The following is an 18,647-nucleotide window of genomic DNA, read 5'->3' on the forward strand; positions in this document are numbered from 1 at the left end:
TCCACCATGCAGAGGAAACTTCGCAAAATGGCAATGCAAAAAAATCTGCCAACACAAAGGTGTATGGCTAATCGTCTTGATTGTCTTTGGGGACTGTGAGCCGGACGTTACACCATCAACTCAAGCTGGAAAAAATCATGAAAGCTCGCGGTCATCTCCTCACGGATGCCCACCAAAAGGAACGAAAGTGTAATGGTTGGAAGCTGTACGAACGGCATCTGGCAAAACAAAGGTGGATGTACGTCGTAACGCTCGATGAAGCATGGATTTACCTTACCGACTGCGGCAAACCGAGAGCCATCATGTACCGAAAGAAAGGCGCCAAGAACTTCAGAAGGTGGGTCCGTGTCTGTAAAGAATCCTTCCCAAAAGGGTTTTCATTGTCGTTAATGGCTACTGTTACTGAGGTAAACTGAAGATTCGTAGCGTGGCGAAGAACTGCAAAATAAATTCGCAGTATTTTCAGGAGCAGATCATACGGCCGATCTACGAGCATGAGATTCCAACAATGTACGGAAATGACGCCAATCTGGTGCGCATTCACATGGACAAGGCCTCATCACATACCTCACGATCGTCCTTCGCATTCTACAGGGAGATGGAGGAGGCAAGTGGTATACAGGTGATACCTTTCAATGAGGTACCTGTTAAATCTCCAGATGCAAGTCCTATGGACTATTGTGGATTTGGATTGCTGAAGCGGGCTTTGGGAAAACGGCGTGTGACAACTGTGGAAGGACTTTAGAAAGCTATGTAAAGGGAATGGGACAAGATTCCCCTTCCAGTTCTTCAGAGAAGCCTATTACAGTTGAAATTACGCTTTCGGGCTATTGTTAGGAACCAAGAAAACACTTGAGTACTTACGGGCCTGGTGCCATGGATTATTCTAAATTTCTAGGTAAGTCGAAATTGGCCAAATGTAGACTGAACCACCTCTGTAGCATTAAAAACTTTTTCGAACGCAAATAATACTTGTCCCAAGTTTCGGGCGAAGCAGGTCATATTAAGGAACGTCTCATGACATGCATTAGGTTTTGTGAAAATGAGGACACGCCACAGACGTCAGGAGGTTTGAACTGGGCCGTAAACTGAAATAAAATTTTTGATTAACATCGTTGGAATAAAACTTTAGGAAGTAGCAGTAAAAGCTTAAGAAAAAGGAAATTAGGGACAGTTTAAGAGCATAAAGGGACGGTCATTCCCCCCCCCCCCCCAAAAAAAAAAAAAGACAGAAAAGGTATTGGTAAATAATCTCTAATCCCATTTGGATGCAGCAGTTGATGCATTAGGTGTTTTGTGAAAACTCTTTTTTGCTCTCAAGAAAAAAATTGTGCACATCCAAAATCTTAACCCTAATTCTCATATTATTTTCTTTCTTTACAGAAGAGGAAGAAGGAACAAGTGCCTTAGTGAAAATTATTTTAACAGTAGTGATTTTGACAAACATTGCTTTGTTGATGGTGTTCGTTGCGTTCTTAAGGAGAAAAAAGAAATTGTGTTGGTCTGATCGATCAACAGATATTCCAGAAGACTCCAGAAGTCAACAGAGATCGAGAACTGCAGAAGGCGGTTCCCAGGCACCTATTGCTTTAAACAGAGTATCGACGAACAGTGAAGAAGTATCGCCAACCGCGCCCGCATTGGAGGATTTGCCGCCGTCGTATGAATCCCTCTTTCCAGAGATGGTGGCAAAAACTTAGTAACAGTATCCTTTTGAGTTTTGTATTACATTACGCGTTTAATTGACGTGTGTGGATTCATATGTTTCTGTGACGAGTTTACTTAAAAGAGAGGTATACAAAGACTGTTGTGTACGACAGAGCTTACATTTAATGCCAACTTCTTGATCTGTGATACGTAAGTAATTACCATATGGACATTTTTACATTAAAATAATTAATGTAATTCTGTATTCATTTAGTAAGCTTATTATTGCTACTGTTGTTATTTTAATTAGTTGCTATTAATTTGTATTAATTATACAATGAACTTTCTTTACATACGTAGACCAAGTGAAGTGCAAGCTATATTACATTAAGTATTCTTAAGTTGCTAGACTTTTTGAAGACTAAGAATAACATTTTGATTATTTATAATGTATATTTGTGTATATATGTATTATCTTAAAAATTCTTACTTCTTTGTAAGTGTAACAGGTATTTTCTTTTCAATCGAATTAGTTTAAAATGGACTTTCGTTTCATTACAAACGCTTTAGATAAATATGATATCGATAATTTAAAGCAATATACATTTTTCTGTTCGTAAACTGTTTTTTGTATATATGATAAGGCCCTAGAAATAATGGATTGTTTTATTTATGTATTTTTTTCGTATGGCTGTAATGATATGGAGCATTGCGTAAAGAAAGTTGGGAATGTGAAGGGCCTTCAAGTGTAATTTTATTACGACGTTGTTTTTGAAACTTCCTTTGATTTTTCTCGTGCGTTTTGATGTTGGTGAATATAATTATCAGAAACAAATGTACATACCTAGCTGATACATTGTCTTTTGCCAGTAACCTCTCTAACTAATTTAAGTACGCTGTTATTACAAGTTCTTAAAAAAAAAATAGATGTCTTGCGTATGAAGTGGATTCGGTTAACTTTCTCTTCGTTTCTGCTATTTTCGTAACCTATTAAAAGATCATATCTTGAGTCGTCTTTTTATACATCGATGTATTTAATTATCAGAATATTTGATGAATGCATTCTTCATCATCAAAAGTAAAAAATATAAACAGGAAATTCAATATCAATAATTTTTAACCAACTGGAATGTCTGTGAATGGAATGGCACGAATTCCAGTTTCTACTGCCGTTTGTTGGAAGAAGAGGCGCGTTGAGCGAGATGTGTGATTTGACGCCTGCACCTACACACCAATCTTGTCCCTCCCGTAGAGATGGGGAATGTCATGGCGATAAACGGGTGTTAGGACGTTAGCCTGATAATATTCCGAATTTACTGTCGTATTTTTGGCTGTATGGTCATGTTGCCTTGGTACGAGTATCCAGCAATGATCATGAAACCTGTGCCAAAACTTTCCTTGAATTCAGTGAAACATTTTTTGAAAGGCCCTCGTACCTGTCGACCAATAAAAAATTGCACGTGGCTTGTGACAGTCATCCAGATAAACATATGTATCGTCCTCTGTTACAACAAACTTCCACTTTTCATCGGCCAAGTACCGTTCATACAGCTTTCGACAGTTCGTGCGACGTTCCTGGATGTATTTTGGCAAGAGCTTATGAACAAGCTTCTTCCGTCGCGTTACCAGCCTCAAATCGCAGTGAATGATGGTGTGCACTGTCTTCGGTGATGTCTGTAGCCGGTTCGCGATACTCTTCTGTGTGTGTGGATTCTTCCTGGTGATCAGAGCCCCAATTTCCCTAATTGTAACTCGTGTGTGGCTAGTGGCAGGCTGGGGGTTAGCCTGTTTCTGTCTCACAGCAATCATCCCACGCCTCGCCTTACCTGCTCCTTTCAACACCCATCATATACCATTTTTGGACACAGTTAATCCATGCTCCTTGCATAGTTTGATAATCGCACTATAACTGTAGTTCACGTCGGAAAGAGCAGTTATGTAGCCCTCCCAATAAGCACTTATTTTCGGCGACATTTGTCCCGATATGCACTTACCACACGTGTCACGCGTAGTCAATGGTCCAAGGTGCCCACTCGACTGGCAGCTTCCTTCTCTTTCCGCTTGGTGGTGCTACGGAAGATGTATAATTTCGTCACCATAAATCGGAAATAACCTCTGTAATTTCGATTATTAAGGTACTATGACTATGCACTGTTCGTTACAGATCAATCCATTGAAGTTTTTTTGTTGGTTTTCATTAAGACTAGCGGTTTAGTACATTTGAAACATACTAGTAAATATCTCAAAAAAAATATGTTGATGGAATGAGATTTGATTGAAAGTAGCAGTCGATATTTTGAAGAACGCTGCTGAGGAAGATTAAAACTACTTAATCGAAATTTCCGGTAATTAAATATGTCGACGTATGAAAAACGTGAGTCAAGTGTAACCGTGCGTCAGTTTAGTTCCGTAAGTAATTAATAAACAGCCATTAGACAAACATAAGTAGTCGAATTTTTCCTTGCTTCACTGACAGCGTTTTGAGGACAGATTTATAGGTTGGGTTACGTTTATTACAAGTCGTAAAATAATTAGGAAATAGAGCAGTTGGTAAAAGGCATGTGTGAAAATGATGCTGTTACGTTCAATTTTGTCGCATATAATTGTCATTTTATAATACAGAGTGGCCCATAATTATATATAGGGTGTTTCAAAGACTGCGGTGAAGAAACTAGCAACATAACTTGAACATAAACACATTACTCACACATCTTTTCATACAAAAATTTTAATCTCTGTTCTCCATGGCATGGTTTACCAGTGCACCAGCCAAATCTATATATGTCTGGAGACGAAGAGCAGCATTGTTACAACAGCTTGACAGACCCCTACTGGTATCCTCCGTAGTTCTGTGATAGCTTCCCGTGGTTCGGCCAAATTGCGTATGTAGTATTTATATACTTTGTTCTTTAAAACACCCGATAAGAAAAAGTCAGGTGGTTTCAAATCGGGAGATCAAGCTGGCTATTCCATAGACCCAGGTCGACCGATCCAGTGAATCCGGAATGTTCCGTTCAGCCATCCTTGCACTGGTATGGCATAGTGTAGCAGTGTTCCAGCTTACTGCCATGACAGGTTATTCCTACTTGCAAGCTACACAATGTTGCTATATCGCAACTTTTTGTGTAAAATTACAAATACTATAGTCAGTCAAACATCTTATACATAACTATGCGCCATCCTGTAAATAAAATTGAAATAAATAAATAGTTGAATTATAGTTGTACACAAGTATTACAGGACGAGGGTCGTAGTAAAACAGGCTGCAGTCGTTGCGAAATACCTATAACATTGATTTAAAAGTCTTCACGAAGAGATTAGCGCAAATAATCTTTAATTAGACAAGAAAATGCATGATTTACATGAACAAAAGCTGTAATATCATTATTGATACTTTTACAGTCGCTGTCAACAACAAAAGAAGTACAACACAATGTAGTCGAGAGCTGGTTATATTTTGTAGTGTTCTAGTGTACACATTTCATAACTGCTTGATAAATGGTGAAGGGAAAGAAGCAAAAATCCGACTGTTTGTGTTTGCTTAACTAGTACGGAACATCGCAGAGAAAAAAGAAAAATAGTAGTTTGTAATTTATTCATTTTGTGTCGTTTTAAATGCACTTTTGATGAATAGAAATTATTTTCTGATTCTCTGTAAGTTACCGAAACCTTTACCCAAAATTGGTCAGTTTGTATTAAAATTTATTGATAGAATAAGTGTGTATTTTTGCTAGCTGTTGTAATAGGTGAGATTTTTACTTCACCCAAAGCAAGACAACAGAAACCAACCACTGTCAGCCATTTGTGTAGTACTTAGTAGGAAAGTGAAAATATGTCGAAGTACTTCCTCTGTCGTTAAATGTTTGATTTTTTTTTTCTTCCTTTTTAGGGAAGAGATGAACAAAACGTCTAAAACTTGCTCAAAATATCACTGCAACAAGTTCTTTTTCAGATGAACAGTTATCTCGTATCCATTATATTGTGTGTGTACAGTATGTGTACATACACAATATGCGCGTTTGTGTGTATGAATTATCAGATTTTTTTATATGTGAAATTTGAGGCATTTGTTTCATCTTCAATCTCCGTAATTAAAAGTATTCTCATCTTTTGATCTAAATGAGCTTCTTAATGTCTAAATATTTACAAATATGTACGAATTAACAGTGTGCTGTGAAAGAAAGCATGCTTGTATTGTTTTCCACTTGTATAGTGTTTAATATACATGTGTAATGTATGTGTGTGTGTGTGTGTTTTTTTGTACTTTTTTTTTGGTGGTAACAGTTCATATGTGTATAGTCCATACTAAATGTAAATACTAAAATACATAGCAGCGTGATTTTTCTTCAAACGAATAATTTGTGAATGAAATAGAAATTAAAATAAGTTTTGTTTTATAGAAAGTAAAAGTAATTTTTGTCTGTTGATTTTATGTAGATTGATTACTTTTAAAAATTGGCTTTCTGTTTTGTATATTTGATAGTGGAGTTAGTTTTTGAAACTCCTTTATGTCATTTTTTCTTTACCCATTTTTCTTTGTTTTTCCTTGATAAAGAAATATGTGTTATAAGAGAACATTAATTGAATATTTCCTATGCTAAATGATGTTTTCATCATCATCATTTTCACCTCAACCGTAGGTTGGTGGGCAACATGGAAATTTTAAAATTTTTCTTTCCCTTTGGAGAACTGTTTTATACTTTGATAAGGCATTTTCTTTGTTAATTGCATCTAGATATTCTATCCTTGGTCTTCCTCTTCCTGGTTTTCTTCCTGCCTTTCCCTCTATCAGCACGGTGATCCAATCGGAGTGCCAAATAAGATGGCCAACAATGCTGTTTCTTCTTTTTACTATTATCTTCATGATCTGTCGTCCTTCATTACCTTCTTTTAGTACTTCATTCCTTTTCCTTTCGGTCCATGTTATGCGTAGCATTGTGCGCCAACACCACATTTCAAATGCTTCTAGCTTGGATATTTCAGCTTTTCTCAATATCCACGTCTCTGATCCGTAAACCGCCACGCTCCATATCAGAATCTTAATAAATCGTTTTCGAACGTCCGACACATTTCTTTGGGTCTATAACTATTTTCATTCACGTCTGTACTAGTGCATACTACGGAAATAAGTTCGATTAAATATATAATTGTTAAATTCATACAATTACTAACCAGTATGAGTTTATGAACCCAGTATGAATAGTAATATAAGTTTACAATTATGAACCCAGTATAAATTTGTGATTATTTTATTACGGCAGTCTACTTTGTATTACAGTAGTTAATCTGGGAGTAAAAAAAAAGTATTTATTATGTTAATTGTTTTACATATGTATTTATGAAAATTTATACAATGTTGTTTCAATCATGCAAATACTGTAACTATGGTCACATGTATGCAAGTGTGAAAATAATTTAGTGGCAGCGAGACCGTTTCGTAAGAACAAGACTAAAGCGAAGATACTTGTTATGACGTGTGCAGACATTATATTGTTGTTTTAATCTTCTGAGTTTACATTTTACTTCTGATGAATACCTGTATGTTTCATCGAACGTAATAACTAAGTTTTAACATTCTGTCGCCTTAATATGACTGACAGAACTGATAAAACTGACAAAATAATTGACCGTCCAGATCTTGGTCTGATGCGTATTAAGACACTGCCACGCGTAGAATATCACTGATTTTATGACAGATTATTACGCGACGTACTTGGAACCATCCTGATATAACAAAAGTAAAAAGTAGGTGTTCGCCTCTGTATTCGAGAAGAAAAATGTAATTTTTATCTAATTTCAGTTCCCTCTGAAACCGTCTTTAGTAATGTTTCCTTTGCATAGTTGTCTTCGATAGAGATTTTCATGAAAGATTCGAAAGAACAGGATCATCAAAAAAAAAAAAAAAAATTCAAGTTAAGGTATCACTTGTTGCTTAGTGCCATTGTTTATATTTAGAACATTCCTATGTAAGTGATACGATTATATATTTTTTCTATCATATACATAGATGTGCTCTAAATATAAACTAACTAACTCTATGGTCTATGGAACCCGGAGGTTCAATGCTGCGTTCACAAAAGCTCTCCATTGACTTCCATCCTTAGCCAACTGGATCCAGTTTCTACTTTGTCTTCCTATTTCTGCGAGATCCATCTTGATATTGTCTTTCCATCTGCGCCTAGGTCTTCCTAATGGTCATTTTCCGATTGGTAGAGGTCTGCGCGGATGCGGATATCCGCGGATATATCCGCGGATATCCGCATCAAAATGGGTATTTGCGGATATATATCTCTTTTCTGTGCGGATAGCGGATAAAGTTGCGGATAATGTTTCCTACATTTTTCTACCTAAAAAAATGCTGTGAATTTTCTGATAATGGTGGAAAGAGCACTAGAAACGTTCGTTTTGAAACCAGTTGAAAAATACTAAAATCAAAATACAAGTGTGTTTGAAGTTTGTGACTCAGTGACAGCAAGAGGACAAAAAATGACACGAGAGAGTTGTCCTTTTAGTGCTGTTTTCAATATTTTTAGCAGCCGTTTTGTAGGTGAATGACATCTCTGACCTAAACAGAAAGAAACGACAGGCCCCATCGCTACTCCTCAAGTACCACTATTTGCTGTAAAAAAAGAAAAGTAATTGCCGCCAAAGCCCCTCTGATAAAGCTGAAAATTTTCAGACCATTCGCCTTGAAGAGGAAGAAATGTCTTCAAATAAAGTTCTTCTAGCCTGAGAGGTCAGGAACCAATACCCTAATTTGAAACACCGCATCCCCTTCCATAAACTGAAAACTGGTCAGCAGAATTATCTTTACCTTTTGTGACAAACTGGAGAAGCGTGTAGGTTACCGAAATAGTAAACAAATCACAACACACGCTCATCTTTCTCTCTCCCTCTCTCTTAAAAAAAGAAAGAAAAACCTTCTTCACTGTTTCCTTTGAAGTACAGCAGATACTGAATGCACATTTGCGACCCCACAGATTTCTCTCTTCGGAGAGGTGCCACTTAGCTCAATGAACATTCCGAGGGATTGGAGTTTTATAACAGCAATTGTTTCTCTCTCTCTTTCTTCTTGTGTGTATGTGTATATGTATGTATGTTTTGGGCCTCTGCTAAAGAAAGAAAGAACAACCAATGCGTTGTTTCTCCTACCCTAAATGTGTCCAACAATGAGTGGGGGCTGCAAAGAAAAGCAGTAAATTCTAAACTACCTCTATTGCTTCTTCCCAAAATTAACGGTAGGGTCTTTATTCCTATTTGTATTCGAAGTTATTTTCACTCCTAGTTTCAGTAAAAGCGTGATCGTGAAAGCTTGAGTTGATTTTGAGTTTAACGTCCCGTTCAGCAGCGAGGTTATATGAGACGTGGACCTACTGATTAACGTAGAATCCGAACCACATGAGCTCCCGCCGAGAATTAAACCCGGGTCTCCCACGCCAAAGGCGCGTACGCTAACCGCTTAGCCACGAATGAGCTTGGTCGTGAAAGCATGCATTGTATTGCGTTGTTAGTTTCGTCACTTAATTATTTTTAAATTTAGTGCAGTTACTGGTGCTAGTGTCAGTTCGGGATATGTGGATGTGTTTGCGGTCCTGTGATTAATTTTTATTTATTAATAACAATTATTTCTATTTCGCCTTTGTGTTTAGAACAAATGCCCCCTTTTTTATGAGTAATGATGAAGTTTAAAGACTTAGTGACGCGCTCTAAAATTAGTCGATTGAGGGGATATTACCTACGTGGCATTATTTTGGTCCGATATCTGCATTTGAAGATCTTGGGTAAGTACATAAATCGTTCATTAATTTCTAATTTGTATCTGCACGGTTTATATTGCATTTTATTTATCGTAGTTGGTATTTGATTACGAGGAAACTGATATAATATATTGTTTCGCTTGATTCAGAAAACTACGTGTATTATAGAGTATTATAAGTTGTATATATTTGCTACCTCATTATCTGCGGATACGGATGCGGGTGCGGATAAAGATGTTGCGGATGCGGGTGAGGATGCGGATAGAGATGCTGCGGATGCGGTACGGATGCGGATGCGATATTTTGTATCCGCGCAGACCTCTACCTATTTGTATTCGAAGTTATTTTCACTCCTAGTTTCAGTAAAAGCGTGATCGTGAAAGCTTGAGTTGATTTTGAGTTTAACGTCCCGTTCAGCAGCGAGGTTATATGAGACGTGGACCTACTGATTAACGTAGAATCCGAACCACATGAGCTCCCGCCGAGAATTAAACCCGGGTCTCCCACGCCAAAGGCGCGTACGCTAACCGCTTAGCCACGAATGAGCTTGGTCGTGAAAGCATGCATTGTATTGCGTTGTTAGTTTCGTCACTTAATTATTTTTAAATTTAGTGCAGTTACTGGTGCTAGTGTCAGTTCGGGATATGTGGATGTGTTTGCGGTCCTGTGATTAATTTTTATTTATTAATAACAATTATTTCTATTTCGCCTTTGTGTTTAGAACAAATGCCCCCTTTTTTATGAGTAATGATGAAGTTTAAAGACTTAGTGACGCGCTCTAAAATTAGTCGATTGAGGGGATATTACCTACGTGGCATTATTTTGGTCCGATATCTGCATTTGAAGATCTTGGGTAAGTACATAAATCGTTCATTAATTTCTAATTTGTATCTGCACGGTTTATATTGCATTTTATTTATCGTAGTTGGTATTTGATCACGAGGAAACTGATATAATATATTGTTTCGCTTGATTCAGAAAACTACGTGTATTATAGAGTATTATAAGTTGTATATATTTGCTACCTCATTATCTGCGGATACGGATGCGGGTGCGGATAAAGATGTTGCGGATGCGGGTGAGGATGCGGATAGAGATGCTGCGGATGCGGTACGGATGCGGATGCGATATTTTGTATCCGCGCAGACCTCTACCGATTGGACTTCCAGTTAAAACTTTGAAACCGTTCCTAGTTTCTTCCATTCTGGCTACATGACCTGCCCACCTGAGAATTCTAGACAACAATGTTTGGTAAACCGTATAAATTATGTAGTTCCTCGTTATGAAGTTTCTGCCATTCATCATTCCCGTTCCTCTTGGGTCCGAATATTCGTCTTAGGATCTTATTCTCAAATATTTTCAGTCTACGTTCTTCCCTCAGAGTAAGCGACCATGTTTCACAACCATACAGGACTACAGGCATGATTATCGTTTTATATATTTTAAGCTTCAAATTCCTCGAGAGAATTCGCGACGACGAAAGGTTTTGAACTGAATAATAAGAGGAATGCCCTGCTTTTAGTCGACATTTATTGTCTTCGTGGATATGGTTTTTGGTCTGTTAATATTGATCCTAGATATTTGAAAGTATCCACTTTATCTAAATATAAACAGTGGTACTAATAATTGGAAAGTTATAACGTTTGTCTACAGAATTCTATAAATGAAGGAGCAACGTGGAGCAACAAGTGATACCAAAACTTGAATTGTTTTTCGGATGATCCGATTTCGTTCAAATCTTCCAGGAGAATTTCTGTGGAAGGTGATAATGTTTAAATAACCAAATACAACTAAGATGAATATTACTAGCGAGACTTCAGAGAGAATCGAAATTATATAAAAACGTAATTTTTGTTGTGAATACAAAGGTGAGTACCTACTTTTCATTTATGTGATATGTTTTCCTATAGCGTCAGTTAGCTGATATAACAAAGTTTAACGATGCAGTAACAAAGAAAAATCTTAAATATAGATTGACGGAACTCGAATTTCTTTCGTCCATTTGCTGAGCAGTTGCTTTACCCGAGTCCGTAGAGAGTGGAACAGGTCCTTTGTTAGTATTATGCCGATCCACTCAGGGTCCTTTGTTAGTATTATGTGGATCCACTCAAAGTATCACACTATTTATTGACTCGCCTTTCGCCCTCCCTAGCTTAACTTGACCGAATTATCAAGTGACATGACCAGATTCTTTTTGTGTTTGGCGCTGTATTCCTCAAATCCGCAGACTAGAAATATCCAAGTGAACTTTGTGGTGGACAAACACCGTGTGCGTGGGTTTTCTCAGGGTTCTCCCGTTTCCTCCCACTTTCTTCATTCCACCATTTCATTCATTACTCATCATCACCGTCTCCTTTAGCCTAACCGGCATAACCGTGGGACGTAAAACTCAAAGATTTTTTTGTCATTTCATTTCGTGTGTATTAAGTACAAATAAACATATAACATTTGATAAATCAATCGTACGTGAAGTGGGGAGGGAGGGGGGGGCAAGAGAAATTCGAGTCTGTGTGAGTCCAGCGGCGAAACTTCCCGTGCTATTTTGTTCTCTTTCCGTACTTTTGAAATAATTGACATAGTTTTGGTTTTCCAGTAACACGTCATAACACGTTTTTATTATATTATTAAATTGTATTTTTTTAAAAAAAAAAAAATTCCTCTAAATATAAAAGTTTAAGTATTGTATATCGAATGAAGTTCGTTTCATGAAATTCAAATAATAGTATATTTATTTGATGTACGTTATTGATAATTTTATAAAGTTCACCATTGAAGTGTGTATCCACATTCTATTTGTACAGTCAGCGAGAAAAGTTCTTTCCACTTGGTACAATTTACTTTGGGAATAACGGTGATATGGCTGCAACTTACGACGGTGGTATGGCTTGAACGTACAGAAAATTATATTCTTTTTAATTTACTGAACACTGTATTCAAATTGTCCTTCCATTCGGAAGCTACTTGCGAAACTAATTTCATCGAACGGAAAGAATTTTTGTCAAACTGTGAATAATGCAAACCTTACATTTCGTTTCTGTACATGGAATAGTATTAAAGGAAACAGGCAAAATAGAAGTGGCTAAAATTATTTAGTGACTTATAGAGAGTTATAACAATGCCAGGACAATAGACAAGAGAAGAGTTATAATGGAGTGTGACTACATAAGTCAACTTGACGTTTTTCTTGTATCTGTTGTCAGTCACTAAACGGAGTGATCCGGCAACATTCCATCGCAATTGTTGTTTCTGCTGTCCTGGCCTCGTGACATTTTTCAGAAGTTACTGTAATTTAAGCAGCTTTTAGTATGTTTATTTTAAATCTTTCTAGGTAAGATAAGTTTTTTTTTTTTAATTACATATTTAGCTTTGTCTACTGGCAGCTATCAATAGAATCGTCTTCGGTTTCTAATTAAGTAAATTGTAGGTTTTGTAGTCAATTTCTGACCCAGCTCTTATTGCATTAATTATGATGGATTCCGCAGCTAATTTTTGAACTGAAAAAAAAAAAAAAAAAAGAAAGAAAGAAAATGCTGTACTCACCTATCAGCTTCTTACAAAATGAAAGCTGAAATTAAACGTTCAATGGTTATGATCTACAGACGAATGATAAAATAAATGTAAATAATTAAGGGGAAAATTTTGTAAGAAGAAATGGGAGAACTCCAAGAGAAACTCAAAACATGTTCATGTCTACTATAAACTGACATTCCCTGAGATTGAACCAGGGACTTCTTTCATAAGTTTAACCCCTAATGTGCCAAATTAGATTGTAAGGAGCAAATTGCTATTTTTTTTAATGTATACTGTTATTTTAAGACGTGTTTTTACAACTCTTGTTTGGTCGCAAATTAATAGAAAAGAAATTCTACTGGACGCTAAAAATACTGATAGACACGGTTGGCAAGAAGTGGTCGTCCCTTAGCCAGTTACAAGTACAGTGAATCTGTATGTACTCAGTCGTGTCCCACATTCAAGCAAGGCGTTTCTGCGTTTTTTGTGATGTGAAACAGTATGATAGTGCGAAAACCACTTTACCACAAAGCAAATGCTTATTTATAGTGTAGTGGTGCACAGATACAAGTACATTCAAATATGATCCGGGGTAGTAGAAAGATTAAAAAGAAAAGGAAAAAGAAAAATAGGTATGCAAGTGCAGAACCTGTCATTATTCGAAGTAATCTCTCGTGCGCCGCAATTCATTGTTCTCAGCGTCGTGGCAATTGTGTTATTTCCCCTTCAAAAAAGGTTTTCAGGCTGTGTTTCGAACAGCTATAATGATGGTAGCAATATTGTCCAAATACCATACCTCCAGATCGTGTTTCAAACTTTGATAATAGATAAAAATATTTGTAGCAGCTAAATCAGGGATTGTGGTAGCACGTCCCGCAAGCTGTGTTGTAGTCTCGATGACTCTGAGGCTTGTGTGGAATTGTCGTGAAGGAACAAATGATCCCTCTTTTATTCCTTTTGTGCTCAACATTTGCTGTACTCTCATTAATAAATGGGAGTAATAATCATCTTAGATTATCCTGCGATACGGTAGAAACTCGACGTGTGAATTATTCCCTTCAAGCTTAAAAATATGTCACCAAAATTTTTCTCTGTTGAGTTCTTTGACATCTTGCAGTACGGTTAATCTTCACCCACTTGTATTCTTTAACGGCAAGTTTTGCATTACATTCAAATGCATTAGTTCGTGATAAGTACATGCCGTTCTCCTTCTTTATTTAGTTTTTAGTTTAGTTGACGTGCGCGCCTGGTTTTTGATGCACGGAGTCTTCGAATTCGATTCCGGTGGCAGTGTGTTAAAGTTTCAGCGCATTACAGTGGCTCGGATTCCACCTTAAACTGTATGTTCATGTCTCATATGGCCTTCATGCAGAAAAAATGCTAAACTTCAAGAAACAACAACAAACCAGCATTTACTCTGCGTATATGTTGAACTTTTCTCCCAATTTTTATATTTCTCAATAGCGGAAATCACAACTCTTAAGTTGTTGTGTGGATAAATCAGTTTAAAAGTAGATGAAGTGCAGTAGCAGTGGCGTTGTTTTTCTATCAAATCCGATGGTTCCGGTCATTTAGTCTGTAATCGAACTATGTACTCCATCGCATCGCCATCTTCAGAATAAGAACGGGTGGGACATGTCCCCTCCACAATAATTTTCTGTGTTATACCTAAGGTTGCCAGTTAGCCGGTATTTTACCGCTAGGCACTATGCCAGTTAGCTAGGCATCTATCATAGGCAATTTGTGAGCGTGACGGCAATTTAATTTTACAGAATTTTGAACCTTAGTTATTTCCCATATCAATGAGTCTGAGTGGGATTCTACTTTAATCCTACCTGGTAATACTGGAACTAAGGTTCGTATCAGCGTTGTAATGTCTTCCCTCCGAAATGTCCTTCCCATCATACATTGGTAATGTTGCCAGTGAAAATGTCCGCAACAGCAGTCAAAAACTTATTAATAAAATGATGGACTGATTTCATTAATTTTTCGTAACTTTTTTAAATAATAATAATAATAATTATATATATCTCGTACATAATTTTCATGGAGATCCACAATTAAATAAACATTTGGTATTCCATCCATGTTTCGGTTATTCACGTTTCAAACACACGGACTATCATCATCGTCAGAGGCAACTCTGATAAAGACAGACAATTGCCTTTGAAACGCCAATTAAAATATATAAAACACATACTCGTAAATGAAACACCGAAAGGTTAATTAATTTATTTAAAGTATGACCTACTACTGTAATTGGTTAGTTGATACGTTAGTTTTCTGGCAAAGTAGTTTCGTTAGTAGTAATAGATATTGTTAACTATCATGAAGTAAGTTTTCCATGTACTATAAGTCACTGAATACAGTAGTCAGAAAGATTCAACTTACTATGTTGTAACTATTGCATACTATAATAGATGTAAATTGCTTGCGATCCATAGAATATTATTTTACTTTGCATAGTTTGCCACATTGGTAATTTTATTGTATATTATATTCCAACTGAAATCAGGGTGTAGTAAAACTGTTAAGTTGATAATATAAAAAAAATTGTGTCCAAGTAAAAAGAAACTGCTGTGTGTGTGTGTGAGTGTGTGGTGCAAAGTTCATGAGAACATAAATGTAAACTATTTCTTTCTAAAGACATTTACAAGTGATGTTAAACATTAATAATTGATGTTTCGCATACATGCAACTCTAATACCTGAAAATTCTTGCACTTTCAGCTCCTGGTTCTTTGTTCACGGTGGATAGGAATAGGAGTAAAATTGATATATAAGGAAATGAATTCTGAGGCAGAGCAGTTCAGTAACACCTTATTGATTCCTGCCTTTATATTTCCTTAATTTTATTCGATTTATTTCTATTTTTATCCTCCGTGAACAAGCCTTTAGATCAGGGACGACACCACTTTTTCGTTTCTGAACGAGGAAAAGGGGACAAGTGGATGGACACAAGACTTTTATTTGGGGGGGCAGCTGTTTATTATTATAAGGAAAGGGGGCATGCGTACCCAACGGGGAATCCTTGTTTCCCTCTATCGTCGTCACTGCTCCAAGAAAGAGCCGGATGCTTGGCAATGCAAGAATTTTTTAGGAATCAGAATTTAAACTAAGTGAAAAGATGTTTGAAATTCTGAATCTGTCAGCAGATCGTCTGAAACCGTAACTGAATTTAGGTTAACTGCTAAATGACGATCGCATGAGAATAAAGCGCAACAGAATAAGGTTCATATTACTCGTAATTTGAATAACTTGTACCCTACAGTATACTATTTGTACAAACAGTTTCATAATTGTGCACTGTCCGTTATATACCTCTTTGAATGTGTGCCTTTACCTTTGTATCTATATTTCCGTAGTGAAGATGTCATTTCTAAATATATGTTACGGTGTATCGGAATATGTATAATTAAAACAAACAAAAAGAATATGTTTTTCTAAATAATATAATTTATAATAAATTTTACGTCTTTTTTTTTTTTTTTTTTTTTTTTTCTAAATGGAAAATTATTCAGAATATTTTGTACACTATTCAAGATGATTCTTATAACGTTCAATCACTCATGGATCGTATTTCTTGGTGTCATTTGAATCAGAAGCTTCATGTAAGCATATGCATGTAAAACTCTACATTCAATTTATTGTTAGCTACGGAATTTTGCTCGTTTTTGAGCACCAAAGTTTAAAGAAGGTGATGTGAATGTTCATAGGTGCCATTTATGAAGAAACTGTGGTGATACCTGATACATTTTTTAAATAATAATAACCAGGCGCATGAATTGTACTTTTCCTAAGAAAATCACTGTAAAATATAGTTTAGAAATAGCTACAAAAAAGATTATGTATTGTATTATTTGTGTAATAATTCCATTAATCATGTCAGAACAATATTCTTTCTGTTTTGCAATGAATTTAATTTATTTACTTGAATAATGTCTTCAGTAGGTATTCTGAATTGAACATCACTTAATGAGCAGTGGAACATTGTAGGAAAATTGGAGCTAAGGTAGGGTGTATACAGATATTTGAAATATTGGAAATTATTGTGTAATACTGGAGAAATGTAAAAATTCACTTCAAGATGGTGATAAGGCTAACTGGCCAATCACTGGAAAACTACCTAGGTTGAGAAAGAAAATGGATGTTTATAACGTAAGATCTGCGTATAATATAGAAATGTCTTATGGAAAACTTGCACAAAGACAGTTTTGTTTCCCACCAGGATTTGTGTAATGCTGTTTCTGCCCCAGGGAGGCGTTCCGTATGTAAATATTTCCAGAGGGATGATTCAGGCTGTGGGAAATTCATCAATAAGAACTGGTCTTCTACCTTAACAGTGTTTTCTGTGCCAAACGTAATACGAATGTTTAAAAAAAGAATGACCGTAATATGATGAATCAAATTAAAGATGTGAGTGGTGAGCTGTGAGGAATGTGTGAAGGTCAACACACACACACATTTTTGTGTGTAGATTATGACAGGTATTTTGTGAGAAATAACGCCCAGAAAACACTTTTTTTCCTTTTTTCTTCTTCGATTTTAATCTTCTAGTTTCTGTATATTCTTTCTGTTAGACTATTGAAGAAAACTTGACTTTTCCAACATAATTTACAGGCTGTTAAAATATCTCAGCATACAGCCGTATGTGGCACTCACCATTTTTTCCCAGTTCACCTGAATATACTAGAAATTTTTATAGCAGGACACTGGAAATACCCAAGTCAGCTGCAGTAGACACCTTAATTTCGTTCGAAACTGTATTATTATTATTTTAATTTTTGTGTTACACCTCATTGGGGCAGCATTTCGCAAAACCATGTCTTATTTACAGTCTAGGACCCACGGGGAATATTTATACAAAATTTCATGCGTGTACGCCAAATAGTTTCGAAGATCTATTGATAGGTGAATCAGTGTATTTAGCCTTTAATATATATAGATTATTCAATATTTCAACCTCTAATGGTTCTGAGGTCTTTGTCTGGATTGTTTTTTTTCTAACATGTAGAATCGAACAGATTCTTATGATCACGTACCTTGTTAGACTGAAGAGTCGTAAAATGAGAAATATGTAAACACTATTTTCAGTCTTCAAGAAAAGCCCTCCATGTTGATTTCTAAGAAATCATTGTTTATAAAAAAAAAAAAAAAATAAATAAATAAATGAGTCAAGTACTTTTTGTTACTTCCGCTGTCAACATAAGTGCAAGGTTCCAAAAGTCACGTTTTTGGTTTCAAACACTACGTTTGATCGGTAAGGAAAGAGTAACCATTCGTTTTATTTTATTTTATTTATTTATTTATTTTTTTTTTAATACGTTCCTTTATATTTGATTCACTTGCTCTTTTATTAAAGTTCCTTGTTTCGGAAATTGAAACAAAAATTGTAAATCTCACCGTCATTATAATACTTATAAAGTGAAAGCAAAACTATTAACCATTGTTAATTTTCATATGTAGTTCATGCCTTAGAAACCTATGAAAAACAGATGATGTCGGAAATAGTGATAGAAGATAAAACGTCGACCCATCTATTGTAAGACCATAAATAGACTAAACTTAAAGAATTATTACTAACCATCAAACAACGAGAGTACGTAACAGGTTTGCAAGACTTTGTGTATCCAATAAAAATATAAACTACATTCCTCAATGTTTGTGTGAATTTATAAACGTGTTTGTAATTTACAGTGTCATAAATTTTCAGATGTGAAGTAATGAATTCGTA

The 18,647-nt window shown here is 36.0% G+C and overlaps 1 protein-coding gene across 2 annotated transcripts in view; it reads left to right on the plus strand.

Annotated features, from left to right (window-relative positions):
- The window catches only part of LOC145675476 (uncharacterized), a 35,473-nt gene extending 19,063 nt beyond the window's left edge, over positions 1 to 16,410 (plus strand). Inside the window, exons 5-6 of one of the 2 annotated variants that reach the window (XR_014129128.1) lie at positions 1,384 to 1,857; positions 5,537 to 16,410. Coding sequence is in view for 1 of the 2 variants with exons in the window: in XM_081745912.1 (XP_081602038.1) it covers positions 1,384 to 1,700 (317 nt within the window). In the remaining variant the exon portion in view is untranslated. Of the gene's footprint in view, positions 1 to 1,383 lie in introns of both variants that reach the window. The other variant, XM_081745912.1, reaches the window with a different exon arrangement.
- The last annotated feature ends 2,237 nt before the right edge of the window (positions 16,411 to 18,647 follow it).

This window comes from Thermobia domestica, chromosome 18, assembly GCF_964235325.1.
Source record: "Thermobia domestica chromosome 18, izTheDome1.hap1.1, whole genome shotgun sequence".
NCBI classification, from domain to species: Eukaryota; Metazoa; Arthropoda; class Insecta; order Zygentoma; family Lepismatidae; genus Thermobia; species Thermobia domestica.